The sequence below is a fragment of the Ovis canadensis genome, chromosome Y (assembly GCF_042477335.2).
Source record: "Ovis canadensis isolate MfBH-ARS-UI-01 breed Bighorn chromosome Y, ARS-UI_OviCan_v2, whole genome shotgun sequence".
NCBI classification, from domain to species: Eukaryota; Metazoa; Chordata; class Mammalia; order Artiodactyla; family Bovidae; genus Ovis; species Ovis canadensis.
The window spans coordinates 1,369,800-1,394,236 of record NC_091271.1 but is presented as its reverse complement, the minus strand read 5'-3'; the positions used below and the strand labels follow the sequence as shown (position 1 = coordinate 1,394,236).

At 52.4% G+C, this 24,437-nt stretch overlaps 1 protein-coding gene across 8 annotated transcripts; it reads right to left on the bottom strand.

Moving 5' to 3' along the window:
• Positions 1-1,787: 1,787 nt before the first annotated feature.
• Positions 1,788-24,145, bottom strand: LOC138431371 (glycoprotein Xg). 8 transcript variants are annotated; one of them, XM_069573482.2, is made up of 12 exons: positions 23,752-24,145; positions 16,667-16,711; positions 16,198-16,221; positions 15,179-15,241; positions 14,216-14,275; positions 12,703-12,759; positions 12,294-12,353; positions 10,906-10,947; positions 9,579-9,623; positions 7,313-7,348; positions 5,169-5,279; positions 1,788-3,627 (listed from the first exon to the last, which is right to left on the bottom strand). In XM_069573482.2, exons 1-12 carry the CDS (start codon positions 23,813-23,815, stop codon positions 3,611-3,613), a joined length of 624 nt encoding a protein of 207 aa, XP_069429583.1. In that variant the 5' UTR covers positions 23,816-24,145; the 3' UTR covers positions 1,788-3,610. The 8 variants fall into 8 exon arrangements, 7 of the variants coding, with proteins under 7 accessions (XP_069429583.1, XP_069429585.1, XP_069429584.1 ...); XR_011253637.1 differs by lacking the exons at positions 1,788-3,627; positions 5,169-5,279 and adding exons at positions 5,500-6,164; positions 6,615-6,712 and having other exon boundaries at positions 6,818-7,348; positions 23,752-24,062; XM_069573484.2 differs by lacking the exon at positions 9,579-9,623 and having other exon boundaries at positions 23,752-24,105.
• Between the last annotated feature and the right edge of the window lie 292 nt (positions 24,146-24,437).

The window sequence follows — 24,437 nt, the reverse complement described above, 5'->3', positions numbered from 1 at the left end:
CAGCAGAAACATATGGTCACTAAGAGAGCTGCCTTGTCCCAGATATATACGTGTGTATACAATGCGCTGTCGCAGAATATTAAATGTCTAGTGAATTTTCCATGGAAAGAAAGAGGAAAGTCTAGCCAGAGCCACGGTAAAGATCAACTATGCTCGCGGCATGCCACACGCCTACAGAATCCAAGCAAAAATACTCGCAGAAAAAATGCGGAAAGAACTCTTTCCCCCCAGCTTTACTGAGAGATAATCAACACGTAACATGGTAGAAGGTTAAGGTGTACATTGGGAAGATGATACATTTCAGTGGGATGATGATACATTTCAGTGGGATGACCATCGCCGATACATTTCAGTGGGATGACCATCGCATATGCATTTCAGTGGGATGATCACCGTAGCCTTGTCTGACGTCTCCACCCTGTGACATCATTCTTTCTTTCTGAAGTGAGACTATTTAAAATCTTTCAAAATATAGGATACAGTTCCTTGGGGGCTCCAGGGATAAAGAATCCGCCTGCCCATGCAGGAGACTGCAGTTCAATCCCTGGGTTGGGAAGATCCCCTGGAGAAGGAGATGGCAGCCCACTCCAGTGTTCTTGCCTGGAAATTTCCATGGACTGGGGCGCCTGGAGGGCTACAGCCCATGGGGCTGCAAAGAGCTGCACATGACTTAGCGGCTGAACCACCACAGCCTCACCACCGTTTTGGAAGACAGATCCAGTAACACTCGTTTTCCAGATGAGGTGACTGAAGCCCAGAGAGGTTACACAACTTGCCTAGGGTCACACAGCTCGACTTGCAGAAGCCAGACTGTGATCTCACGCTCTGGGCCTGAGTCTGGAGTTTAATCATGCCTGGCTTCCTGTACTACCTGTATAGACAAGCTAGATGCATTCCTCATTCTCACGTTTAAATTAGGAAAAGAAAAAAACCCTCACAACTATGTACCCCAAATATATTCATCTCTGTATGACTTTTTAAGGATGTCTTTAACAGAATCCCACAAACTGGGCAGAAGAAACAAGAAATATGTATCTTCTCCCCGTTTCAGAGTCTGGAAGTCCAAGATCGAGGGGTGGGCAGGCAGGAACACCCTCTGAAGGTTACACAGGGCTCTGTCCTGGCTTGCGATAGCTCTTTGCCTTGTGGCTGGCCTGCTCCAAGCCACTCAGATTCTTCTCCTGGTGTCTCTCTGAATTTCCCCTCTTATAGAGACACAGCTCATATTGCTTTAGAAGCCATCCTCCTGTTCTAACTCATCGTCTTAACTGATCACAACTGTCCCTGATCTTTCGACACATAAGGTTTCACTCTGAGATCCAAAGGGTCAAGACACCAGTGCATGAATTTTGAGACCTGTGTGTGCGTGTGTGACAGAGAGAGAGAGAGAGAGAGAGAGGAGATTTGCTTTCCCTACATTAAGAGTTGGAGGTGGGTCAGCACCCTCGCATACAGTGGTTTATACTTGGAGAGGGTGTTCTCGGTTCGTTTTTGTTGGAGTGTAGGCACTTAACAATGTTGGGTTACTTTCAGGCATAGTCTTCCTGGTGGCTCAGTTGGTAAACGATCAAATGCCAATGCAACTGACCCAGGTTCCGTCACTGATCAGGAAGATCCCCTGGAGGAGGGCATGGCAACCCACTCCAGTACTCTTGCCTGGGGAATCCCATGGACAGAGGAGCCTGGCTACAGTCCATGGGGGTCACAAAGAGTCCGATATGACTGAGCGACTAACACATAAGGCAATTTCAGTTATTCATAGAGATAGACATCTATTCTTTTCCAGGTTCTTTTCCATTATCACTTTATTACCACATTTTGCATAGACGTCCCTGTGCTATACAGTAAGACCTTGCTGTTTTATCGATTTGACATATGGTGTCGTGTATCTCTTCATCCCAAACTCCTCATGTGTGCCTCCAGGCTTTCCCCTTTGGTGACCAGAAGCTCGTTTTGTATGTCTATGAGTCTCTCTCTGTTTTGTAAACAAGTTCATTTGTACCCGCTGTCTTAGACTCCGAACGTAAGGGATATCACATGGTATTTCTGTTCCGCACTTACTTCACTCACTGCAACGCTCTCCAGGTCCCCCCACGTGGCTGCAAGCGGTACGGTCTCATTCTTTTTCACGGCCGAGTAATATTCCATTTGTTTCCATGGACCACTTCTTCTTGAGCCATTCCCCCGTCGATGGACTCTCAGGCGTTCCACATCTTGGCTACTGTGGACAGTGGTGCAGTGAACTGCGGGGTGCAGGTACCTAAGGGGGAGCGCCCACGCGTGAATATCTAGGATTTCCGTGCATCATCTTTCTGCATTCCAGACCCTAGTGACCGTCTTCCTCTTTGGTTCCGATGCTCAAACCCTAAACGTTCCATCAGCATCCATCTCAGTCCATCAGACTACGCTAGCCTGCCCAGACCACCCACCCTCTCCTCTCCCCTAAAGAACGAGTAAAACCCCAGCAAGCAGCTGCGCTACTTTTTAGACACTGAGGGTAGACAGTTAGCCCAGGAAAAAGAAAAGTATACGCTAAGGAAAGCGCTGACGTTGCGTTAAGAACTGGTACCCACAGAGGATCCGAGACCAAAAATAATACCAAAAACAGTCTGGACATCTCAAAATCTCTATCCCATGTTCTGAAAAAAAAAAGAAAAGAAAAAAAAAAAAGAGGAAGTAGAAACCATACAATTTTTGGCCAAAAAAAAAAAAAACAACAAAACACCCCAAGATCGCTTCCCCAAGCAGGTTTCCTCATGATGGTCCTTGCATTTAAATTTCCAGAAATCCAGCCTCATCCTCTGCAGGTGATAATACTTTTGTGAGCTGAGATCAAGTTCAAATGCTGCCCTTTAGGGTAGAAACACATTCATTCCCGATTCACTGGCGGTGGTGAACGGGTCCGGATTCCTGATGTTAGCTAAAGGTGGTTTAGTTTCCCTGGTGGCTCAAATGGTAAAGCAATCTGCCTGCAATGCGGGAGACCCAGGTTGGATCCCTGGGTCAGGAAAGATCCCCTGGAGGAGGGCATGGCAACCCGCTCCAGGATTCTTGCCCGGAGAATCCCCATGGACAGAGGAGCCTGGCGGGCTACAGTCCAGGCGGTCGCAAAGAGTCGGTTGCCACTGAGCAACTAACACTTTTGGTTTTTCAAGGAACCTGTAGGATCAGCAAAGCCTGTCTCCCCAGCTTGCTAAAACCCAAGCAGCAGCTTCCATCCTTTGGAAGTCCTCCACGGCAGCCCCACCCGAGACCCCCAGCTAGTCTCCTGGCTCCTCTGTTCTCTGACCACGTTGGTGGCCAGTGGTCCCAGCAGGACACTCCAGAGCTCAGACCAGAGTCGGAACCTCTCAGCCCGCGTGGCCGATGGAACCCACAGATCAAGCAATCTCTTTACAATCCACGATCCAGCTGTCCACCTCGTTCCCATCGGTGTATCTGAGGAATTAGGAACCCCCTTCTTTGTGGGGCAGCGCGTCTATTGCAAACAGAAGAAAAGACCCTCCAGGGCAGCGGGTGAAGCCAAGAATGAAAGGGACATTCCACAGGATCGACAGGGTTGTCCTCTGAACGGAGGCTTTCTCAGAGCGGTGGGTGGATTTTGAAGACCTCAGACAGTCCGTGGTTCTGCAAGGAAACATGGAAAGCAAGACAACATAGTTAGGGGGGAATAAAAAGCCAAAACTTCAGTGGATTGATCTTAAAGCACTGTTAATTTTTTTCACAGCAGAGGCGGCAGAGGATTAGATGGTGGGATGGCATCACTGACTCAACGGACATGAGTCTGAGTAAACTCCGGAGTTGGCGATGGACAGGGACGCCTGGCGTGCTGCAGCCCATGGGGTTGCAAAGAGTCGGACACGACTCAGCGACTCAACAACAGCATCTGTGCTGAGGTATGTGGTCCAGAATGTAAGTGGGTTTATTTTTTTCAGAAACTCTGCTTCACCCCCGGCAAACTTTCATTCAGGCTGGGGTGTTGTATAGACCAAGGCGCTTCCTGGCTAGGGTGTAAGTCAATACCACCCAACCACCAGCAGAGGGAGGCAGAGGGCAGCTGTTGAGATTCTGAAGCTATTTCACGGGCGGTGGAAACCTCACTCTGGCAACACCCAGACAGATGCCGACATGAGTGGTCTCAGGACCAAAGCTTGAGAGAATCCAGATCAACCTCTGAGCTGTTGCTTCTTCCGCAGGAAAGCATCTCTCCCCGACCACCTCTTTAGCGACGTCTCTAGGAATTTCCCAGATCAGCAGCCAGGATCTCTGCTCCCCAGGGTAGCTCCCTGCGCTTGTAATTCTGCAAGCCCAGGAGCTTAGACCCAAAGTTGAAACAGAAGCCCTCCCCTCCCCGCCCCCACCGCCCTCTGCACAAACTCATTTCCCTGGAGGTCGTGTTCAGTCATGTCTTGACTCTTTGCGACCCCGTGGACTGTAGCCCGCCAGGCTCCTCTGTCCATGGGATTCTCCAGGCAAGAATACTGGAGTGGGCTGCCATTTCCTTCTCCACAGGATCTTCCCGACCCACAGATCGAATCTGTGCCTCCTGCTTTGGCAGGCAGCCTCTTTAAGACTGAGCCCACCCGGGAAGTCTCATGGGCAGCAGAGTGATTCCATAGTTTTACAGACTGTACTTAAAGTTTGGAGGAGGAAACCGCAACCCACTCCAGTCTTCTTGCCTGGAGAATCCGATGGACAGAGGAGCCTGGCCGGCCACAGTCCACGGGGTCACAAAGAGTCAGAGAAGACGCAAGTGACTTAGCACACGTTTAAAATCATTATGAAATATTGGCTCTATTGTAGCTGGGGATGTTCCAAACAATATATCCTTGTCGGTTATTTACTTTGTACATGTAAGTAAGTAAGTGTCAGTCGCTGAGCCGTGTCTAATTCTTTGCGACCCCATGGACTGCAGCCTACCGGGCTCCTCTCTCCATGGGATTCTCCAGGCAATAATACTGGAGTGGGTTGCCGTCTAGCTGGTTCTTTTTCATCCCCTCCCCTCCATCTAACCGCTGCCCTCTATCATCTCCCCACTGGGAACCACCGGCTGGTTGTCTGTATCTGTGGGCCTGCCTCTTTTCATTCACTCATATATCTGTATGCATTTTTAAAATCGGGCTTTACCAGTTCAGGCAGACACAACTGGGCGCAGGGGGAAGACTTGCCGTTTGTCCTGAGACAGTTCCTCCTCCGGTTATAGTAGCTGACCGCCGCCCCGATCAGCGTCACCACCACCACAGAGACGATGGGCGATGCAATTTTCGCTATTGTGTTGCCTGCGGGAATCCAGGGGAACAAGACGGTCTCAGGAAAAACAGCGCCAGTGGGGACAGCGTGTATTGCCAGAGACTCCCCACTCACCCCCGCCCCCGGCCCTCCCCGCCCTCCTGTTCATGGGAAAAGGATGGAATTCATCAAAGGAGCTCAAAGGATGCATCCTGCTTTATGTAAAGGGTGCTCACTAACCACGTCTGATCAGTCTGGGGCATCCAACGGTTTTGTACAGAAGATATATATATTTAATTTAATGGGTGTGTTTGGATGAATTTGTATCTTTGGGGACAGAAAATATTGACTCATGTTCTTCAGTCGCTCAGTCGTATCTGACTCTGTGCGACCCCATGGACCGCAGCAGGCCAGGCCTCCCTGTCCTTCACCATCTTCCGGAGCTTGCTCAAACTCATGTCCATTGAGTCGGTGATGCCATCCAACCATCTCATCCTCGGTCGTCCCCTTCTCCTCCCGCCTGCCATCTTTCTGAGCATCAGGGTCTTTTCCAATGAGTCGGCTCTTCTCATCAGGTGGCCAAAGGATTGGAGCTTCAGCTTCAGCATCAGTGCTTCCAGTGAATATTCAGGACTGATTTCCTTTAGGGTGGACTGGCTGGGTCTCCTTGCCCTCCAAGGGAATGTGTGTATAAAGTGCAGGGCAGCCCAGGGGTCACCCGGCCAGTTACCCCTGGAGCCCCTACATCCATCACATTGCATACTCTGGCCCCAGAAATAGTACAGTTCCTGGGGGTCCGTTCAGTCAAAGCTAGCGCAGCACCTCTGTCTCCTGTCCTGCCCGACTCCCACACATCTGTAGACCGTGCCTTGGAGATGTCCCATCCAGGAGCAGTCAATCTGTCTTCCAGCCCACCCCAGTCCTGGGTGAGTCCTCTGTCCTGGCAAAAGTGAAAAAGTCTTAGCCGCTTCATTCATGTCCAACTCTTTGTGACCCCATGGACACTGTAGCCCCACTAGGCTTCCTCTGTCCATGGGAATCTCCAGGCCAGAATACTGGAGTGGGCAGCCATTCCCTTCTCCAAGGGATCTTCCCAACAAAGGAATCGAACCAGGGGCTCCTGCACTGCAGGCGGATTCTTTACCAGCTAAGCCACCGTGGAAGGCCAAGAATACTGGAGTGGGTAGCCCATCCCTTCTCCAGGGGATCTTCCCAACTCAGGAATCGAACTGGGGTCTCCTGTATTGCAGGTGGATTTTTTACCAACTGAGCTGTCAGGGAAGCCCCTGTCTTGCCACGGATTCCATGAATCCGTGTGTCAGACCTGATTCTTGTCTGGGGAGCACCTCCCCTCCCCTACCTCCAGTCCAAGAGAAGGAAAGCACCTGTGGCCTTCACAAACGTCCCGCAAACACCCATGCATTCCGGAAACGGCAATACGTCCTGCAAACGGCAATACTGTGGCCCCGCCCTGGGCCTGGGCCTGACGGGTTAGAAAGACAGCTCTGTCCCTTTCTTCTCCCTCAAAGCCTTGGGGTCAGCTGGGCAGGTCCACCATCCCCCTGCACTGGTGTCAGCCTCCAGATACCTGAGAGGCTGGCTTCCGCCATCCCAGCGACACACAGCCGACGCCCACTGGCCGGACCCCAGGCCTCCCCTGCGCACCCGTGATGGGGCGGACGGGGCTCTGCTGGGGCCTTCTCCGGGGGTGAAGGCTGTGGTTTCTCTGCTGCTCTCCTTCGAGGCTTTAGGTCAGCTGTGGTCAACGAAACGGGTGCCGGCGGTGGGCAGCACGAGCTCCAGGCACCGTAGCCGCGCTCGCAGAGCCTCAGGTGTCTTTCAGCTCCGAGTCGGTCCCCAGAGCATCAGGCACCTTGCAGCTCCGAGTCAGTCCCCAGATCTCCTTCTCTGACCCCCGTGGGACAGACCCCGACCAGAAGGAGCTTCTGAACACCCACACAAAGAGAGAAGGTGGTCCCTGAACGCCCTCCGTGGAAACAATACTACGCCTGCCCCAGCCCCTCTGCAGCCACGTGGGGAGCCTGGCCCTCAGAAGGCCAGAATCCCCGTCCCTGGGCCGTACCTGGCAGGTTGCCCTGCGTGGAGTAGCCGTCTCCACCTGGAAGGGGACAAGCACATGGTCACATGGTATTCGGAAGAGCTGGTCACCGGCCGCCTGCTGCTGGGAGGTGGGCATTATGCCTCCAAGCCGGGGAGGGGGCGGGGGTGAGGCTGTCACCTCAGGGCGTAGGTATACACACAAAGGGGTGCACAAGAAGCACACGCACACACCCATATACACACAGGCACACACACATCCCACATACACACACACACCCATATACACACAGGCACACACACATCCCACATACACACACACCCATATACACACAGGCACACACATCCCACACACACACACACCCATATACACACAGGCACACACATCCCACATACACACACACCCATATACACACAGGCACACACATCCCACATACACACACACACACCCATATACACACAGGCACACACATCCCACATACACACACACACCCATATACACACAGGCACACACATCCCACATACACATATGCACACACATCCCACATACACACACACCCATATACACACATATGCACACACCCATATACACACAGGCACACACACATCCCACATACACACACATCCCCATATACACACATGCACACACACAACATCCCACATACACACCCATATACACATATGCACACAAACATCCCACATACACACACACCCATATACACACATATGCACACACCCATATACACACAGGCACACACATCCCACATACACACACACACCCATATACACACATGCACACACACACAACATCCTACATACACACCCATATACACATATGCACACACACACATCCCCCCCACACACCCATATACACACATGTACATACACGCAGCACACACCACACATATGCACACACCCATATACACACATGTACACACACACAACATCCCAGACACACACACACACACACACCCATATACACACAGGCACACATATCCCACATACACACACACACCCATATACACACAGGCACACACACACAACATCCCACATACACACCCATATACACATATGCACACACACATCCCCCCCACACACCCATATACACACATGTACATACACGCAGCACACACCACACATATGCATACACCCATATACACACATGTACACACAGACAACATCCCACACACACACATACACACATGTGCACACACACATCACACATCACACATATACCCATATACACACATGTACACACACACCACATATACGCACACAACACACACACATATACATACACGCACACACATGCAACACACAACACCCCACAACACACATCCACATGCATACATGTACACACAGCCCACACACATGAACATACATGCAAAACGCCACACATACATGCACACACACAACACACCCCCACACATGCAACACCCCCCCACACACAGACATGCACACACACCACACTGACACACCCATATGCATACATGCACACCCGCGTATACACATATGCACGCATGTACAACACAAGCACACGCCCACACACACACATCGGCACAGCCATGTGCGCACACAGGCAGGCGAGCACGCGAGCATCACAGGCACTGTGCCTGTGTGGGGATGAGGGTGGACACACGTGTGTGTATCTCCACATGTGTGTGCACAGTACACGCCTACACAGGTACACATGAATACACAAGAGCTGCACGTATGTCCCCATGCACACATCCGCCCTCACCCGCACACCCACAGTGCACACGCACGGGCACGTGTGTTTCAGACTCACAGATATAGATACACATAGCTATAGATACACATGGATCAGGGTATACATACAGATATAGAGAGACATGCGTATAGATAGATATAGAAAGACATGCGTATAGATACAGATATAGCGACGCCCTGACCCGCACACCCCCAGCGCACACGCACGGGCACGTGTGTTTCAGATCCACACACGCATGCACAGACACACGGCATGTAGGCACGTGTGGACATATGTCCACATGTATAAACGCAGGCTCCCTCACAGCCACATGCGCACACAGGCACGTGCAGGGACACACACATGCCCACACGCGTGTGCACAGGCAGTAACACGCATGAGCAAGCCTGCACTTCTTGGAAGGACTGCAACCTGCGTCCCATGCAAGCCCCTCCCCAGCTTCAGCGAGCAGTGAGGACGCCGATCAGAGACCCAGGCGGGCAGGCAGCGCCCACGCGGGGGTCAGCTCCTCAGCAGGAGAACTTCTCCTGGTTTGGCTTTTACGAAAGACCTCCTTTACCATAATTAATGCCAGGGGAGCCGGGTCTGTAGCGCCCTCCTCGTCCTGCAGGACAGAAAGGCCACGTGAAGAGGAAGGTAAGGCGCGGAAATGCCACAGACATCCCCAAAGGAAGCGTCGAGAAAGACAGGACCCCAAAGCAGAGGCTGTGACATCCGGGCAAAAGCCCCACCCTGATTCTCCCCGAGCCAGAGGAAGAGACAAGCGTACCCCGGGACATTCCCTGGCCGCACCGAGTGGGGCTGAGCTCACCTCGCAAGCTCAGCAGCTCTACTAAGGCCAGGGGCACGCTGACTCCCAGCTGCAGACAGAGGGGGCCTGCCTGAGCTCAAAACCCCACTTCTCAGTGTGTCCAGGGAAAAGTCCAGTCCCCAAGGCCAGGAAGCATGCCCCACACAGGCAGCAAACAGTCATCTCAGTGACTGAGAAATATAGGACCTTTCTCCACACCTTCTTATGTCCAGAGGGCAATTTTTTTTTTCTTCTGTTTTTGGCTGCAAGCAGGATATGCAGGATTTTAATTCCCTGACCAGGCACCGATCTCAGATCCTGCCAGTGAAAGCCCACAGTCCTACTGACTGGATCAGCGGGGAAGTCCCCAGGGAGTAATTTTTAAAAAGCGATTCCCTGGGGGCTCAAGATGGTAAAGAATCCGCCTGCAATGCAGGAGACCCGGGCTCGATCCCTGGGTCAGAAAGATTCCCCTGGAGGAGGGCATGGCAACCTACTGCAGTATTCTTGCCTGGAGAATCCCACGGACAGAGGAGCCTGGCAGGCTACAGTCCACGGGGTCGCAAAGGGGCAGAGACTACTTAGCGGCTAAATAGCACCAGCAATTATCTTTACAAAGAGTATCGCATGACTACTTTGTACAAAGTTTCACTGGATTCTATCTCAGTTTAGAAATATGAATCCAATGCATTTTGCTTTTCTGGCTCAATTTGCTCCCAAGTTCACTTTACAGCACCAGAGACCCTCTGGAGAGTTCAAGATCCACCCCTCGCTCTGAAAAAAGCTCGGTATAGACAAGAATGGAGTTTGTTACTTCCGGGGTAAATTCCTTTCGCTCTTGGCATAATGCACTATTCACATAAAGAATCCACAATTCCTGGGCTGTTCTCTGCCTAATGAGGCTTGCAGCCAGGGGCTCTGTGCCTTGTTACCTGGACAGAGGGGTGTGGGGTCAGCCCCCGGACACTTGGACGAAGCCAAGCTGAGGGTCAGCAGTGAAGCGGCCAATACCTGAGACCCAGAAGGAAGCTCTAATGGGAGCCCCGGAAAAGCCCACCCACCCGCCACCGCCATGGGCAGCAGCGCGGCATGTTACCGTAGCTGTCGTGCCCCGGCTGGTACCCGCCTCCGCCGCCTCCTGCAGGAGAGAAGAGGGATGTGACGGCCACTCGGAGCGTGGACCTTGGGGTCCAGCAGGCGTCCGCCTGTCTGGCACCAAAGCCGGACCCAACAGTCACCCCCAAAAAGAGTGCTTGTTGTCCAGTTGCTCAGTCGTGTCTGACTCTTTGCAACCCCATGGACTGCAGCACGCCACCCCTCCCTGTCTATCACCAACTTCCGGAGCTTGCTCAAACTCATGTCCATCGAGTCCGTGATGCCATCCAACCATCTCACCCCCTGTCGCCCCCTTTTCCTCCTGCCCTCAGTCTTTCCCAGCATCAGGGTCTCGTCCACTGAGTCGTCTGGAGCCCTATGTGGTGGAAAAGCTCAGGGCCTTCCAGAAGATGCTCTAGGGAGTCCCTCCCCCAGAGTCCTGGCTTCTGGATGGAAAAGCTCATGCCACAGAGAGCCCTTCAGAAAGCTGTGTGTTTTCAGAAATTACGCATGCCCCCCACGCAATGCCAATCTAGGCCTTCAAAGTAAGACAGGCTTACCCCCCACCTCCAGGGACCCAGCTCTATCATGCTATACGTCATAAACTGCATCACATTAAATATACATTTTTGGGAGGGAAGATACACACAGACACATCTGCAAAGGTATGTGTAGACACAACATCTGTGTAAAGAGAGGTGTGTGTCTCCTCAGTCACTCATTCGTGTCCAACTATCCATGACCCTGTGGACTACAGCCTGCCAGGCTCCTCTGTCCGTGGGATTCTCCAGGCAAGGAGACTGGAGTGGGTTGTCATGCCCTCCTCCAGGGGATCTTCCCGACCCAGGAATCGAACCCGAGTCTCCCGCATTCCAGGCAGACACTTTAACCTCTGAGCCACCAGGGAAGCCCAATAGATAGCCATATATATATAAATATATGTTCAGATATACATATAGATAAATATATTTATATAGATATACATATCATATAGATAAACATAGCTATAGGTACATATACACAGATACACATGGATAAAGTTATAGCTTCAGATATAGATAGACATCCATATAGGTGGAAATATAGCTGTAAATACAGGTATGTGTCTATAGATAGACACATGTACACGGACATGTATATAAGTACGCGTGTCAGTGGAGGTATGTATATGGGTACACACAGATGTGCAGACACATATTTACGGGGAGACAGCCCCCACTTCTAAGCAGCATCGGCCCTATGGCCGGTTCCGTCCACCTTGCAGACCACACGAATGGACAGCTTCAGGGACACGCCTCCCGCCTGCCCCCGAGAGGTTGGAGGGGAGAGTCCACAGCCCACCACCTTCCTCGCGGGGGCTGGGGTGGGGTCACAGAAGCCTGCACGTACCTGCGGGCGGCCTGGGTGGGTAGCGGCCGCCGTCGACGAGGTCTGAGTCGCTCAGGAAGCCTGTGGACAGAGCAGAGGGCGGTCAGAGCCCGCGGTCCCGGGAGCCCCGTGCACATCCCAGCCCACGCATCAGGGGCGCACGGACAGCTTATGGAGAGAGGGGTTCCACAATTGGAGAACCCGTGCTCAAAGATCCACGGGTCGAAACCAAGACCCCATACAGCCACCATAAATATAAATAGAGGACGCTTTAAAAAGAATTGCTTTAAAAAAAAAGAGAGAGCTTCTGCGTATTTCAAATGCAACGCGTCTTTCACCATCGAGGACCAAATTCTCCAAAACATGTTCCGGACAGCGTCTTGGTCCTTCCGAAGACGCTTCCGAAGTCGTCTTAGTCCTGAGGACTCACCTCCACTGTTACCAGGCTGCGGGCGAGGAGGCGGCGGCTTCGGCCTTGGGTAGATATCTGTCGGGAAACACGTGATTTCAGGAAACAAGGGACAGCTTCCCGCGACGAACCATTTGCACAATACAAAGGGCCAGCGTACAAAGTGAAGTTCTGGCGAATTTATCTTTCCTGTTCATCGCTTCCACGGAATCTCTGGTGCTCAGAATCCCCAAGCACAGGCTCGTTTTAAGCATCAGTTTTTAATGGAGTATAGTTGCGTCTCTAGTGGCTCAGACGGTAAAGCATATCCCGGAAATGCAGGAGACCCAGGTTTGATCCCTGGGCGGGGAAGATCCCCTGGAGGAAGGCATGGCAACCACTCCAGTGTTCTTGCCTGGAGAATCCCAGGGACAGAGGAGCCTGGCGGGCTACAGTCCATGGGGTCGCCCGTGGAGTGTAGCCCGCCAGGCTCCTCTGTCCATGGGGATTCTCCAGACAGCCACACTAGAGTGGGTTGCCATGCCTTCCTCCGGGGGATCGTTCCAGACCCAGGGATCGAACCCTCATCTCTTAAGTCTCCTGTGTCGGCAGGCCGGTTCTTTACCAGCCTGGGAAGCTCACGTAACACACAGGAAATAGAAATTCATTCCTGAGGGCCACCACCACCATTTTAAAGGCACTAGATTCTATCAGGCTTTAAAAACAAAAGCCAGAAAGCAACCTTCCTCTGTTCTGAAATGTGTCAGCCGCTGGAGCTCTGAGTCACACATGGTCCCCTCCCAAGCCTGAGGCTGGCCCCGCATGCTGCCGGGTGGATGAGTCTCCCAGGACCCGAGTAGTGACTCATCTTACAGGACGGCCAGCATCTATGATTCTCTGGGGCCCACAGGAAGGAAGCCCATGAACATATGTTCAACTCACGTTTCCCCAAAACACTGTAGCAAAAAATACCCTCCATTAGACAAGCAGAGACGTCACTTTGCCGACAAAGGTCTGTACACTCAAAGCTCTGGTTCTTCTTATGGTCATGTAAGGGTGTGAGAGTTGGACCATAAAGAAGGCTGAGCGCCAAAGAATTGATGCTTTTGAACTGTGGTGTTGGAGAAGACGCTTGAGAGTCCCTTGGACTGCAAGGAGATCCAACCAGTCCATCCTAAAGGAGATCAGTCCTGAATAGTCATTGGAAGGACTGATGCTGAAGCTGAAGCTCCAATCCTTTGGCCACCTGATGCAAAGAGCTAACTCACTGGAAAAGACCCTGATGCTGGGAAAGATTGAAGGCAGGAGGAGAAAGGGGTGACAGAGGATGAAATGGTTGGATGGTATCACCGACCCGAGGGACGTGAGTTTGGGCAAACTCCGGGAGTTGGTGATGGACAGGGAGGCCTGGTGTGCTGCAGTCCACGGGGTCGCAAAGAGTCGGACACGACTGAGCAACAATGACAACCACAAAGGCTTCATTCAGCCTCCATGACCTTCCCTGAGTTCCAGTGGGCAGGTTCAAAGCTGTTTTGAAGTGAATGAACATTCTTACTTCCACCGTCGGGATTTCCAGGCTGTGGGTGGTACGGGGGCCTCGGCTTGGGGTAGATATCTGTAGGAAAACGACATTGCATGATTAGAAGAGAAAAATGTCCTTCGGTCAGAAGCAGCTTATAAAACAAGAATATACGTGTGACTGTACATTTTATGTTTTATATACAGTTGGTGCCCATAAAGAATAGGTCACCATCAATAGGGTAAAAATTACTTAGTCACTAGAAGTGGAACCTCAAAAAACTATATAGACACACTCACAAAACTAACTGTTTAGGGTTTGTATTGTATGTATTTTCTTGAGCCCCCAAATCACTGCAGATGGTGACTGCAGCCATGAAATTAAGATGCTTGCTCCTTGGAAGAAAAGTTCTGACAAACCCAGATGGTGTGTGAAAAAGCAGAGACATTACTTTGCTGACAAAGGTCCGTCTAGTCAAAGCTATGATTTTTCCAGTAGTCACGTATGGATGTGAGAGTTGGACCATATAGAAGGCCGAGCACTGAAGAATGGATGCTTTTGAACTGTGGTGTTGGAGAAGACGCTTGAGAGTCCCTTGGACTGCAAGGGGATCCAACCAGTCCATCCTAAAGGAGATCAGTCCTGGGTGTTCAGTGGAAGGACTGATGCTGAAGCTCCAGTCCTTTGGCCACCTGATGGGAAGAGCTGACTCACTGGAAAAGACCCTGATGCTGGGAAAGACTGAAGGTGGGAGGAGAAGGGGACGACAGAGGATGAGATGGTTGGATGGCATCAGCGACTCCATGGACATGAATATGAGCAAACTTTGGGAGATAATGAAGGCAGGGAAGACTGGCGTGCTGCAGTCCATGGGGTCCCAAAGACTCGGACACGAGTGAGGGACTGAACAACAACAAAGGCTTCTTTCAGCCCCCATGACCTTCCCTGAGTTCCAATCGGCACGTTCAAAGCTGTTTCGAAATGAATAAACATACTTACTTCCACTGTTGTCGGGATTTCCAGGCTGTGGGTGGTAGGGGGGCCTCGGGTTGGGGTAGATACCTGTGGGGAAAAACGCCATTGCATGTTGAGAAAAACGTCCTTCCGTCAGAAGCAGCTTATAAAACAGGAATATAAGCTTGACAACAGGTTTTATTTTTTATTCACAGTTGGTGCTCATGAAATATAGATTATCACTGATCAGCTTAAAACTACTTAAACACTAGAAGCAGAACCTGAAAATTAGAACTTGAGAAAAACTACATACACACACTTACCAAACTGTTTAGCATTTATAAGGTATGTAAGAAGCAAACAAAATCTGTTTATTCCTTGAAGGCTTGGCTTTGATCCCTGAGTTGGGAAGGTCCCCTAGAGGAGGAAATGGCAGCCCACTCCAGTACCCTTGCCTGGAGACTCCCAGGGACAGAGGAGCCTGGTGGGCTACAGTCCATGGGGTTGCACAGAGTCGGACACGACTGAGCGATTCACTTTGACTTTTCACTTTCATGCATTGGAGAAGGAGGTGGCAACCCACTCCAGTGTTCTTGCCTGGAGAATCCCAGGGATGGGGGAGCCTGGTGGGCTGCCGTCTATGGGGTCGCACAGAGTCGGACATGACTGAAGGGACTTAGCAGCAGCAGCACTGTGATTTTGCGATCCATTTCGTGAAGGACTTGGGCTTGCTTGAAACATCTGTCCATCAGTCACACCCTCCACGACCCTATCGTTGCTGTGGTTTAGGCGCTCAGTCCGACTCTTTGCAACAGTATGGACTGTAGCCCGCTAGGCTCCTCCGTCCATGGGATTCTGCAGGCCAGAACACTGGAGTGGGTTGCCGTTTCCTCATCCAGGGCGTCTTCCCGACCCCGGGGGTGGAACTCTCGTCTCCTGCACTGGCAGGCGGATTCTTCACCACGGAGCATCCTGGGAAGACGCGATAAACTCCTTCCAAAACATCAGCTTGCGGTGGGGCAGCCTGGTGTCTGTCCACTCCCCTGGGTCAGGTAGCCACTCACCTGAGCTTGGCTTCTTGGTCGGCTCTGTGGACAGAGAACATATGTGCAATAAGCCAGGGGTTTTGTGCGGCTCAAAGAGACAACCATTAAAGTCCTAATTTTATTTTATTTTTTTTTAAAGAAAATCTCAAGGCACTAACAAAGAAACGATCAGTTCAGTTCAGTCGCTCAGTCGTGTCCAACTCTTTGCGACCTCATGGCCTTCAGCGCGCCAGGTACCAATACAAATTCCGTTCAGTGTTTGAGGGGGCAAGGGACTCAAAGGACAAAAGGGCCCTTCACACGCAAGCCCACCAGTGGCCCCTGGAGCAAATGCAAGCCCCTCAGCGTTCCCTGGAGCTGTGCGGAGGTTGGAGGGGTGGAGTAAACCTTCCTGTTTTTTCGTTAGGAAGTCGTCCTTAGGAAGGAATCCCGGCCCCACCCAACCCGGAGCGTGGAGGAGCTGAGGCGGGCTGCCAGATCCACTTACCTGGGTCATCAAGAGCATCAGCCAAATCAAAGTCCCCATTTTCACCTGGGAGAACACACAGGGCGTCAGTCACAGCGGGATGGAGCCGGCCACCCGGCTTTCCTTTGCCCCAGCTGCCCAGATAGCTTCCCCCGCCAACCTCATTCCCACCACCCCCAGCTCAGCAGAGAAGAAGAGTTCCACCCCTCTCTCCAGCTCCCCAGTAGTGTGTCTGTCCAAACAACCTCTTATTCCTAGCTTTCCCGGCAGGCTCTGCCCACAGCAAAAGAGATCCGTGAAGGAAGATAACTGCACCCTCATCCTTTTTAAAATCAAACTATAGTTGATTTCTGGGCTTCCCTGGTAGCTCAGCTGGTAAAGAATCTGCCTGAGAGGAAGGAGACCCCGGTTTGATCCTTGGGTCTGGAAGATTCCCCCAGAGAAGGAAACAGCAACCCACTCCAGTATTCTAGCCTGGAGAACCCCATGGACAGAGGAGCCTGGTGGGCTACAGTCCACGGGGTCGCAAAGAGTCGGACACGACTGAGGAGAAGGGGGCGACAGAGGGTGAGATGGTTGGATGGCATCAGCGACTTGATGGACATGAGTTTGAGTAGGCTCTGGGAGTTGGTGATGGACAGGGAGGCCTGCCGTGCTGCAGTCCATGGGGTTGCAAATAATTGGACCCAACTGAGTGACTGAACTGAACTGAACTGAACTGGGTGACGAGTACTTTCACAGTGGATTTACGCTGTTCTGTTAGTATCAGATGTACAGAAAACTGATTCAGTTATGCTGCCAAGGCGCTTCAGTTGTGTCCGACTCTGTGCGACCCCGTGGACTGTAGCCCACCAGGCTCCCCCGACCCTGGGATTCTCCAGGCAAGGACACCGGACTGGGTTGCCATTTCCTTCTTGTACATATATAAAAATTATTTGTCTATACTTATACATGTATCTCTTATTTTTTCACACACTGTTCGATTATAGGTTATCGAAGTGAAAGTGTTTGTCCCTCAGCTGTGTCTGACTCTTTACGACCCCATGGACTATAGCCCACCAGGTTCCTCTGTCCATGGGGATTCTCCAGGCAAGAATACTGGAGTGGGTGGTCATGCCCTTCCCCAGGGGATCTACCAGACCCTGGGATCAAACCCAGGTCTCCTGCCTCGCAGGCTGACTCTTTACCATCTGAGCCACCGGGGAAGCTCATGCAATCAGCTTCTGACAGCTTACGAGCCTCTCACACCAGGCTCGTCCCCGGAGCTCCAGGCAAACTCCTCAACAATCTTCTCAAACCGGAGCGTCCAGCCACTGCCTGTTCTGAGCCTCTGCTACTTATCTTGTCCCGGTCTCTCCCTAATCCATTGCACAACAGCCTGGGCAGCACCTGGGTGTTTTCCAAAAAGGGCATCTGGCTGCCTCTGGGGACTAGAAGCCTCCAGAGCCAGGCTGCTGGCAGTAGGAAGCCAGGGTGCGCCCCCTCTCCCACTGGCTCTGGAAACAAACCAACTGCCCCCACCCCACCCCATTCCATGTCCACTTCTCATTCCAGCAGCCTCCTTCTGTTTGCTGATGCTTCTCATGATAAACAATGCTAAGCTCCAAAGAACAGATGCTTCTGAACCGCGGTGTTGGGGAAGACTCCTGAGAGTCCCTTGGACAGCAAGGAGATCCAACCAGTCCATCCTAAAGGAGATCAGTCCTGGGTGTTCATTGGAAGGACTGATGGTGAAGCTGAAACTCCAATATTTTGGCCACTTGAGGCGAAGAACTGGCTCATTGGAAAAGACCCTGATGCTGGGAAAGATTGAAGGCAGGAGGAGAAGGGGACGACAGAGGATGAGATGGCTGGATGGCATCACCAACTCAATGGAAAGGAGTTTTAGTAAACTCTGGGAGCTGGTGATGGACAGGGAGGCCTGGCGTGCTGCAGTCCATGGGGTCGCAGAGAGTCGGACACGACTGAGCAAATGAATAACATCTGCGATGACTCGAGGTCACGGGGGAAGTGGCCCCTGCTTGTCATGGGTGTGGCGCTCTTTGCAGAGCCCTGAGCGTGACTCACAGCCCAGGCGGATTCCACCCAGGGGCCCCCCGCCCCCCTTGGCGTGGAGCCGGTCGTGTCCTGCAGGCCTGGCTGGAGTCTACCCTCTGGTCTCCGGAAGGGCTGCAGCCAACAACCTTCCTCCCCCGCCCTCTGCGCTGCCAAGTGCATCGCGGTCTAGCCCCGCCCCGCCATTGTGTAGCCCCGCCTCCACCACGTCCTAGCCCCGCCCCATCACTGTCTAGCCCCGCCCCGCCACTCTACAGCCCCGCCCCATCACTGTCTAGCCCCGCCTCGCCACTCTACAGCCCCGCCCCATCACTGTCTAGCCCCGCCCCGCCACTCTACAGCCCCGCCCCATCACTGTCTAGCCCCGCCTCGCCACTCTACAGCCCCGCCCCATCACTGTCTAGCCCCGCCTCGCCACTCTACAGCCCCGCCCCATCACTGTCTAGCCCCGCCTCGCCACTCTACAGCCCCGCCTCATCACCGTATAGCCCCGCCCCCCGAGGTTCACATCACTCCGAAGATGCTGATTCCAGGGGCTCGATGTCGGGGGGATGGGGTGTGGGAGACGCAGCTCTCCCCGAGCAGTTATTTCCACCAGCTTTGTTTTTCCCCTCAGAGCCTAAGGACGGGGCTTGGAACACAAGATCTGTTTCCCATCTGCTTTCTTTAGCAGGCCCGGCAGTTTCTAATCAATCCCACATGTGCTCTGGGCTCACCATGCGGGTCCCCATGGCTGACTTCCTGGGAACCTGGGTTTAAAAGGACTCGGGCTGGTGGGTGGGAGGTCTTAGTGTCAAACCCCATACCCCCTTACCTTCCGAAAAGAGCTTTTTAGGATGGATTTAAAAAATACATATGTATATATTTTTATTTATGGCTGTGCCAAATAGTTGGCACATGGGATCTAATTCTCTGACCAGGGATGGGACCGGGGCCCCTTGCATTGGGAGCTTAGAGTCTTAGCCACTGGACTGCCAGGAACGTCCCAGAGGGATTTTCAAGATAAAACGAGCCTGGGCTGGGAAAAATCCCCTGGGAAAAGGGGGTGGCTGCCCACTTCAGTATTTTTGCCTGGAGAATCACACTCACAGAGGACTCTGGCGGGCTACGGTCCATAGCCCGAAGTCGCAAAGAGTCTCAAAAAGTCTCCAAGAGTGAGACACAACTGAGAGATTTAGCATGCAACAGATGGATAGATAATCAATGATAATTAGATGTACGGATCACAGGGAATAGATGGTAATTAGAGAGACGGATGAGGGATATAGTTAGATGTCAGAAAAATAGGCATACGACTGATAATTACATAGAAAAATAGAACATAGGATATATAAACTTAGATGATGGTTACATTAGACGGATAGATAATCAATGATAATTAGATACACGGATCACAGGGAATAGACGGTAATTAGAGAGACGGATGAGGGATATAGTTAAATGTCAGAAAAATAGGCATAGGACTGATAATAATTATATAGAGAAATAGAACATAGGATATGTAAACTTAGATGATGGTTGCATTAGATGGATAGATAACCAATGATAATTAGATACATGGATCACAGGGAATAGATGATGATTAGAAACACAGATGAGAGATATAGTTAGACGTCAGAAAAAGAGGCATAGGACTGATAATAATTATATAGAGAAATAGAAGACAGGATGTGTAAAAATAGATGATGGATACAGCAATAGATACGCTGATACACTCACAGATGGGTTAACAGACACACGGATAGATACGAAAGGTACACACTTAAATGGCGACTCTAATCCCATGGACGGAGGAGCCTGGTGGGCTGCAGTCCACGGGGTCGCTAAGAGTCGGACACGACTGAGCGACTTCACTTTCACTTTTCACCTTCCTGCATTGGAGAGGGAAATGGCAGCCTGCTCCAGTGCTCTTGCCTGGAGAGTCCCAGGGACGGGGGAGCCTGGTGGGCCGCCGTCTATGGGGTCGCACAGAGTCGGACACGACTGGGGTGACTTGGCAGCAGCAGCAGCAGCAGCAGCGCTCAGGCAGGATTTCTCAGCCTCAGCAGTGTTGACATTTGAACCTGGATGACAGACAGCCTGCTCTGTGGGGCGTCCTGTGCCTTAGAAAACATTGAGCTGCATCCTTGCAAAAGTGAAAGTCGCTCGGTTGTGTCCGACTCTTTGCGACCCCGTGGACTTTAACAGTCCATCGAGTTCTCCAGGCCAGAATACTAGAGTGGGTAGCCTTTCCCTTCTGCAGGGGATCTTCCCCACCCAGGGATTGAACCCAGGTCTCTCCACATTGCAGGCAGATTCTTTACCATCTGAGCAACCAGGGAAGCCCAAGCGTACTGGAGTGGGTAGCCTATCCCTTCTCCAGGGGATCTTTGCAACCCAGGAATCGAACCCAGGTCTCCCGCGTTGCAGGCGGATTCTTTACCAACTGAGCTATGGGGGAAGCCCAAGGCCCTGGCCTGGAAGCCCAAGGCGCCACTGGTGACAACGAAAAATGACTCCAGACAGTGCCAAGTGTCCTCCAGGGGGCAAGGTCACCCGTGGTTGAGCATGGCTGGCTGCACTTGGAGGTGTGATTTCTGCATCTCCTGGGTGAGAGACACGTCAGTACTAAGGGAACCACAGAACAGACATTCCGCCTGCGGCAAGAGATCCTTGAGGCTCAACCTGACGGTTAATCAGATGGCCGGGGGGCTCAGACATCACCTCTCAAAGGGAATCTTGACTCCATGAGCACGGCCAGGATATTTCCCAAAATGCAGCTGCCCTGTCGTGGTTTGTCCAGTAGTCATGTACGGACGTGAGAGTTGGACTATAAAGAAAGCTGGGCGCCGATGAATGGATGCTTGAGAACTGTGGTGCTGGAGAAGACTCTTGAGAGTCCCTTGGACTGCAAGGAGATCCAACCAGTCCATCCTAAAGGAAATCAGTCCTGAATATTCATGAGAAGGACTGATGCTGAAGCTGAAGCTCCAATACTTTGGCCATCTGATGCAAAGAGCTGACTCGCTGGAAAAGACCCTGATGCTGGGAGGGATTGAGGGCGGGAGGAGAAGGGGATAGCAGAGGATGAGGTGGTTGGATGACATCACGGATTCGATGGACATGGGTTTGGGTGAACTCTGAGAGCTGGTGATGGACAGGGAGGCCTGGCGTGCTGCCGTCCACAGACTGTCCAACAGTCAGACACAACTGAACACCACCAAGCACCACAGTCACTCCAGCGCCCCACCCACCTACCTAATGAAGCTCTCGAACAGCTGCAACTGGGCTGGTGCCTTTGTTTACTTGTCTTTGGCGACTCTGAAGAGCTTCAAGATCTCAGTGCCCTGACCAGAGATTGAACCCTGGGCCACGGCCGTGAAAGCCCAGAATGCTGACCCCTGAGCCACGAGCTGAAGGCATCCGCCATCCAGTGGCTCCTGACAGATCAGACAGACTGGGCCTGGGAGGAGGCTGAGTCGCCTCTAGCTGCAGGTGAGCCCAGAGTTTTGTGTCACTGCCGAGGGAATAAAGGCTCAGACAGGTTTTGCTGGCTCCGCTGCTGGGCGGGACTGCATAAAGACAGAGCTTGGCCTCAATGGGCTTCCTTTAGCCCTGGTGTAGCTCCACAGAGAACCCACATCTCCCCACAAACAGAAGCTCCTGACCCCATTTCTGCGTGTCCCACTTGCGGGAAGATGCTCAGACCGTGTGGATTCGTGGAAGGGTCTCCAGGAAGACCCTGGGCTCTGGGTGCCAGGATGGCTCACAAAACCACACCTGTTCCTAAATACCCGTCCTCAAACAGGTCAAACAGGATGTGTCAGGAGAGCGACATCCAAACAAAGCCTTTGCACTCCTAACCTAGTCATGTATGCATGGGAGAGTCGGACAGTAAAGAAGGCTGAGCGCCGAAGAACGGATGCTTTTGAACAGTGGCGTTGGAGAAGACTCTCGAGAGTCCCTTGGACTGCAAGGAGATCCAACCAGTCCATCCTAAAGGAGATCAGTCCTGGGTGTTCATTGGAAGGACTGATGTTGAAGCTGAAGCTCCAGTCCTTTGGCCACCTGATGGGAAAAGCTGACTTATTGGAAAAGACCCTGATGCTGGGAAAGATTGAAGGCGGGAGGAGAAGGGGACGACAGAGGATGAGATGGTTGGATGGCATCACTGACTTGATAGACATGAGTTTGAGCAAACTCTGGGAGACGGTGATGGACAGGGAGGCCTGGTGTGCTGCAGTCCATGGGTTAAAAAAATCTCAGACACCACTGAGCAACCGAACAGCAACAAGAGACATTGAAAGAAAATCTTTTAATTCCTAAACTCTACTCAGTGTTAACCCCTCCCAATCCTCAAAGCCTTAGAATTTGAATATCCAAAGGACCAAATATGCGTCTCCAGTTGCTATTAAATCCTGCCCTGCATGGGTTAATTGTAGTTTCCTGAGTGAGGCCCCTCCCTGCCTCTGTTCCCCAGCACGCCAAGATGGGGAAGAGCCTGTACTGGAGTTTCGGGCGTAAACAACTCACATGCTTTTAATTTGCCAACCGGAGGGCTGACACTGAGGGAAAAAATATCTAAGAAAACGTGAACCGAGGCTGTCCTTCTTGCAAAACCCCGTCTCTGGCGACAGTGACTTGTCCCACTGAACCCAGCCACATCTCAGCTCCGTGGCTGCCCTACACAAGCCACTCCGACTGTGGATAGAAAGCACGGAAGGGAAAACAATCTCAACACGCCCCAGGGACATGGATCACTTTTTCCATGCGTGCCACACCCAGAGATCAAAACCCGAGAACCAGAAAAAAAGAAACCCACCACAACTGGCTTCTAAGTGGGTCACAGATCTGGGTCCATTCCCCCAGACCCCCGAACGTGGTACCCGGTCCCCTTGTTTGCTGTTCACCGACCGCCATCACACCGGACTCTGTCTTTCTTTTCTACACTCTGGCAATTTACAGCCGTTTCCTGAGAGGAAGTGGTTGGGACGGAGCGTTTATTTTTTTCAGCAAGCAGATAGAAATGCGCATCCCAGCACGTCTCTCTCCGGGAGCCAGCCCTCCCTTACCTCGGACACGCAGCAGGACACACAGGAGCGTGAGGCAGAAGAGGAGATCCCGCCATGCCTCCATCCTTGGTCTCCGGCGGGCGGGCGGGTGGGCTGGGCGATCTGGACACCCCACCCTCGCCGGGAGCCGCCGCGCTGACTTCTGTCGTCCCGCTTTGAGAGGGAAACAGGAAAGAAAGAAAAGGATGAAGCAGTCTACAGCCTCTCTGCTGGCGAGTGATGAGCAGGGCGGTGCTGAGCTCCCCAGCCGGGAGCCTGCCCGTGGGGACCAGCTCCTACACGCCTGCTGCAGAGAAGGCACCTCCCTCAGCTCCGCCGGCCAACCACCCCCAGGAAGGTGAGGAAATAGGCGACCGCCCGGTGCCACTGGGCGTCTTGGGTTGTAGGGAAGCTGGCACACCCGCTTGGCAGCTCTGTGCCCTGCACGCGTGGGAAGAGCCCCAGGATCAAAGGTGCCAAGCTTGGGTGTAAGCAAGAGCTGCTTCACCCCAGGAGCGGGGGTGGGGGGGGCTGTCATTCCCAAGACCCTCCTGCAGGGAGACACGCGACCCAGAGCCCAGAGCAGCACAGAGACTGACGTGTGTCTCAGGGTTAGGCGCTCAGCCGTGTCCGACGGTAGCCCGCCAGGCTCCTCTGTCCCTGGGGATTCTCCAGGCAAGAATACAGGGGTGGGTCGCCATGCCCTC

Bases quoted from the DNA above. Each gene is read 5' to 3' on its own strand.
- LOC138431371 (XM_069573482.2), bottom strand. From the start codon at position 23,815: ATGGAGGCATGGCGGGATCTCCTCTTCTGCCTCACGCTCCTGTGTGTC. The intron at 15,242-16,197 runs GTGAGTGGCTAC...TTTTCCCCACAG, and splicing joins GACCAAGAAGCCAAGCTCAG to GTATCTACCCCAACCCGAGG. The intron at 12,354-12,702 runs GTGAGTCCTCAG...CTCTGTCCACAG, and splicing joins GCAGCCTGGTAACAGTGGAG to GCTTCCTGAGCGACTCAGAC.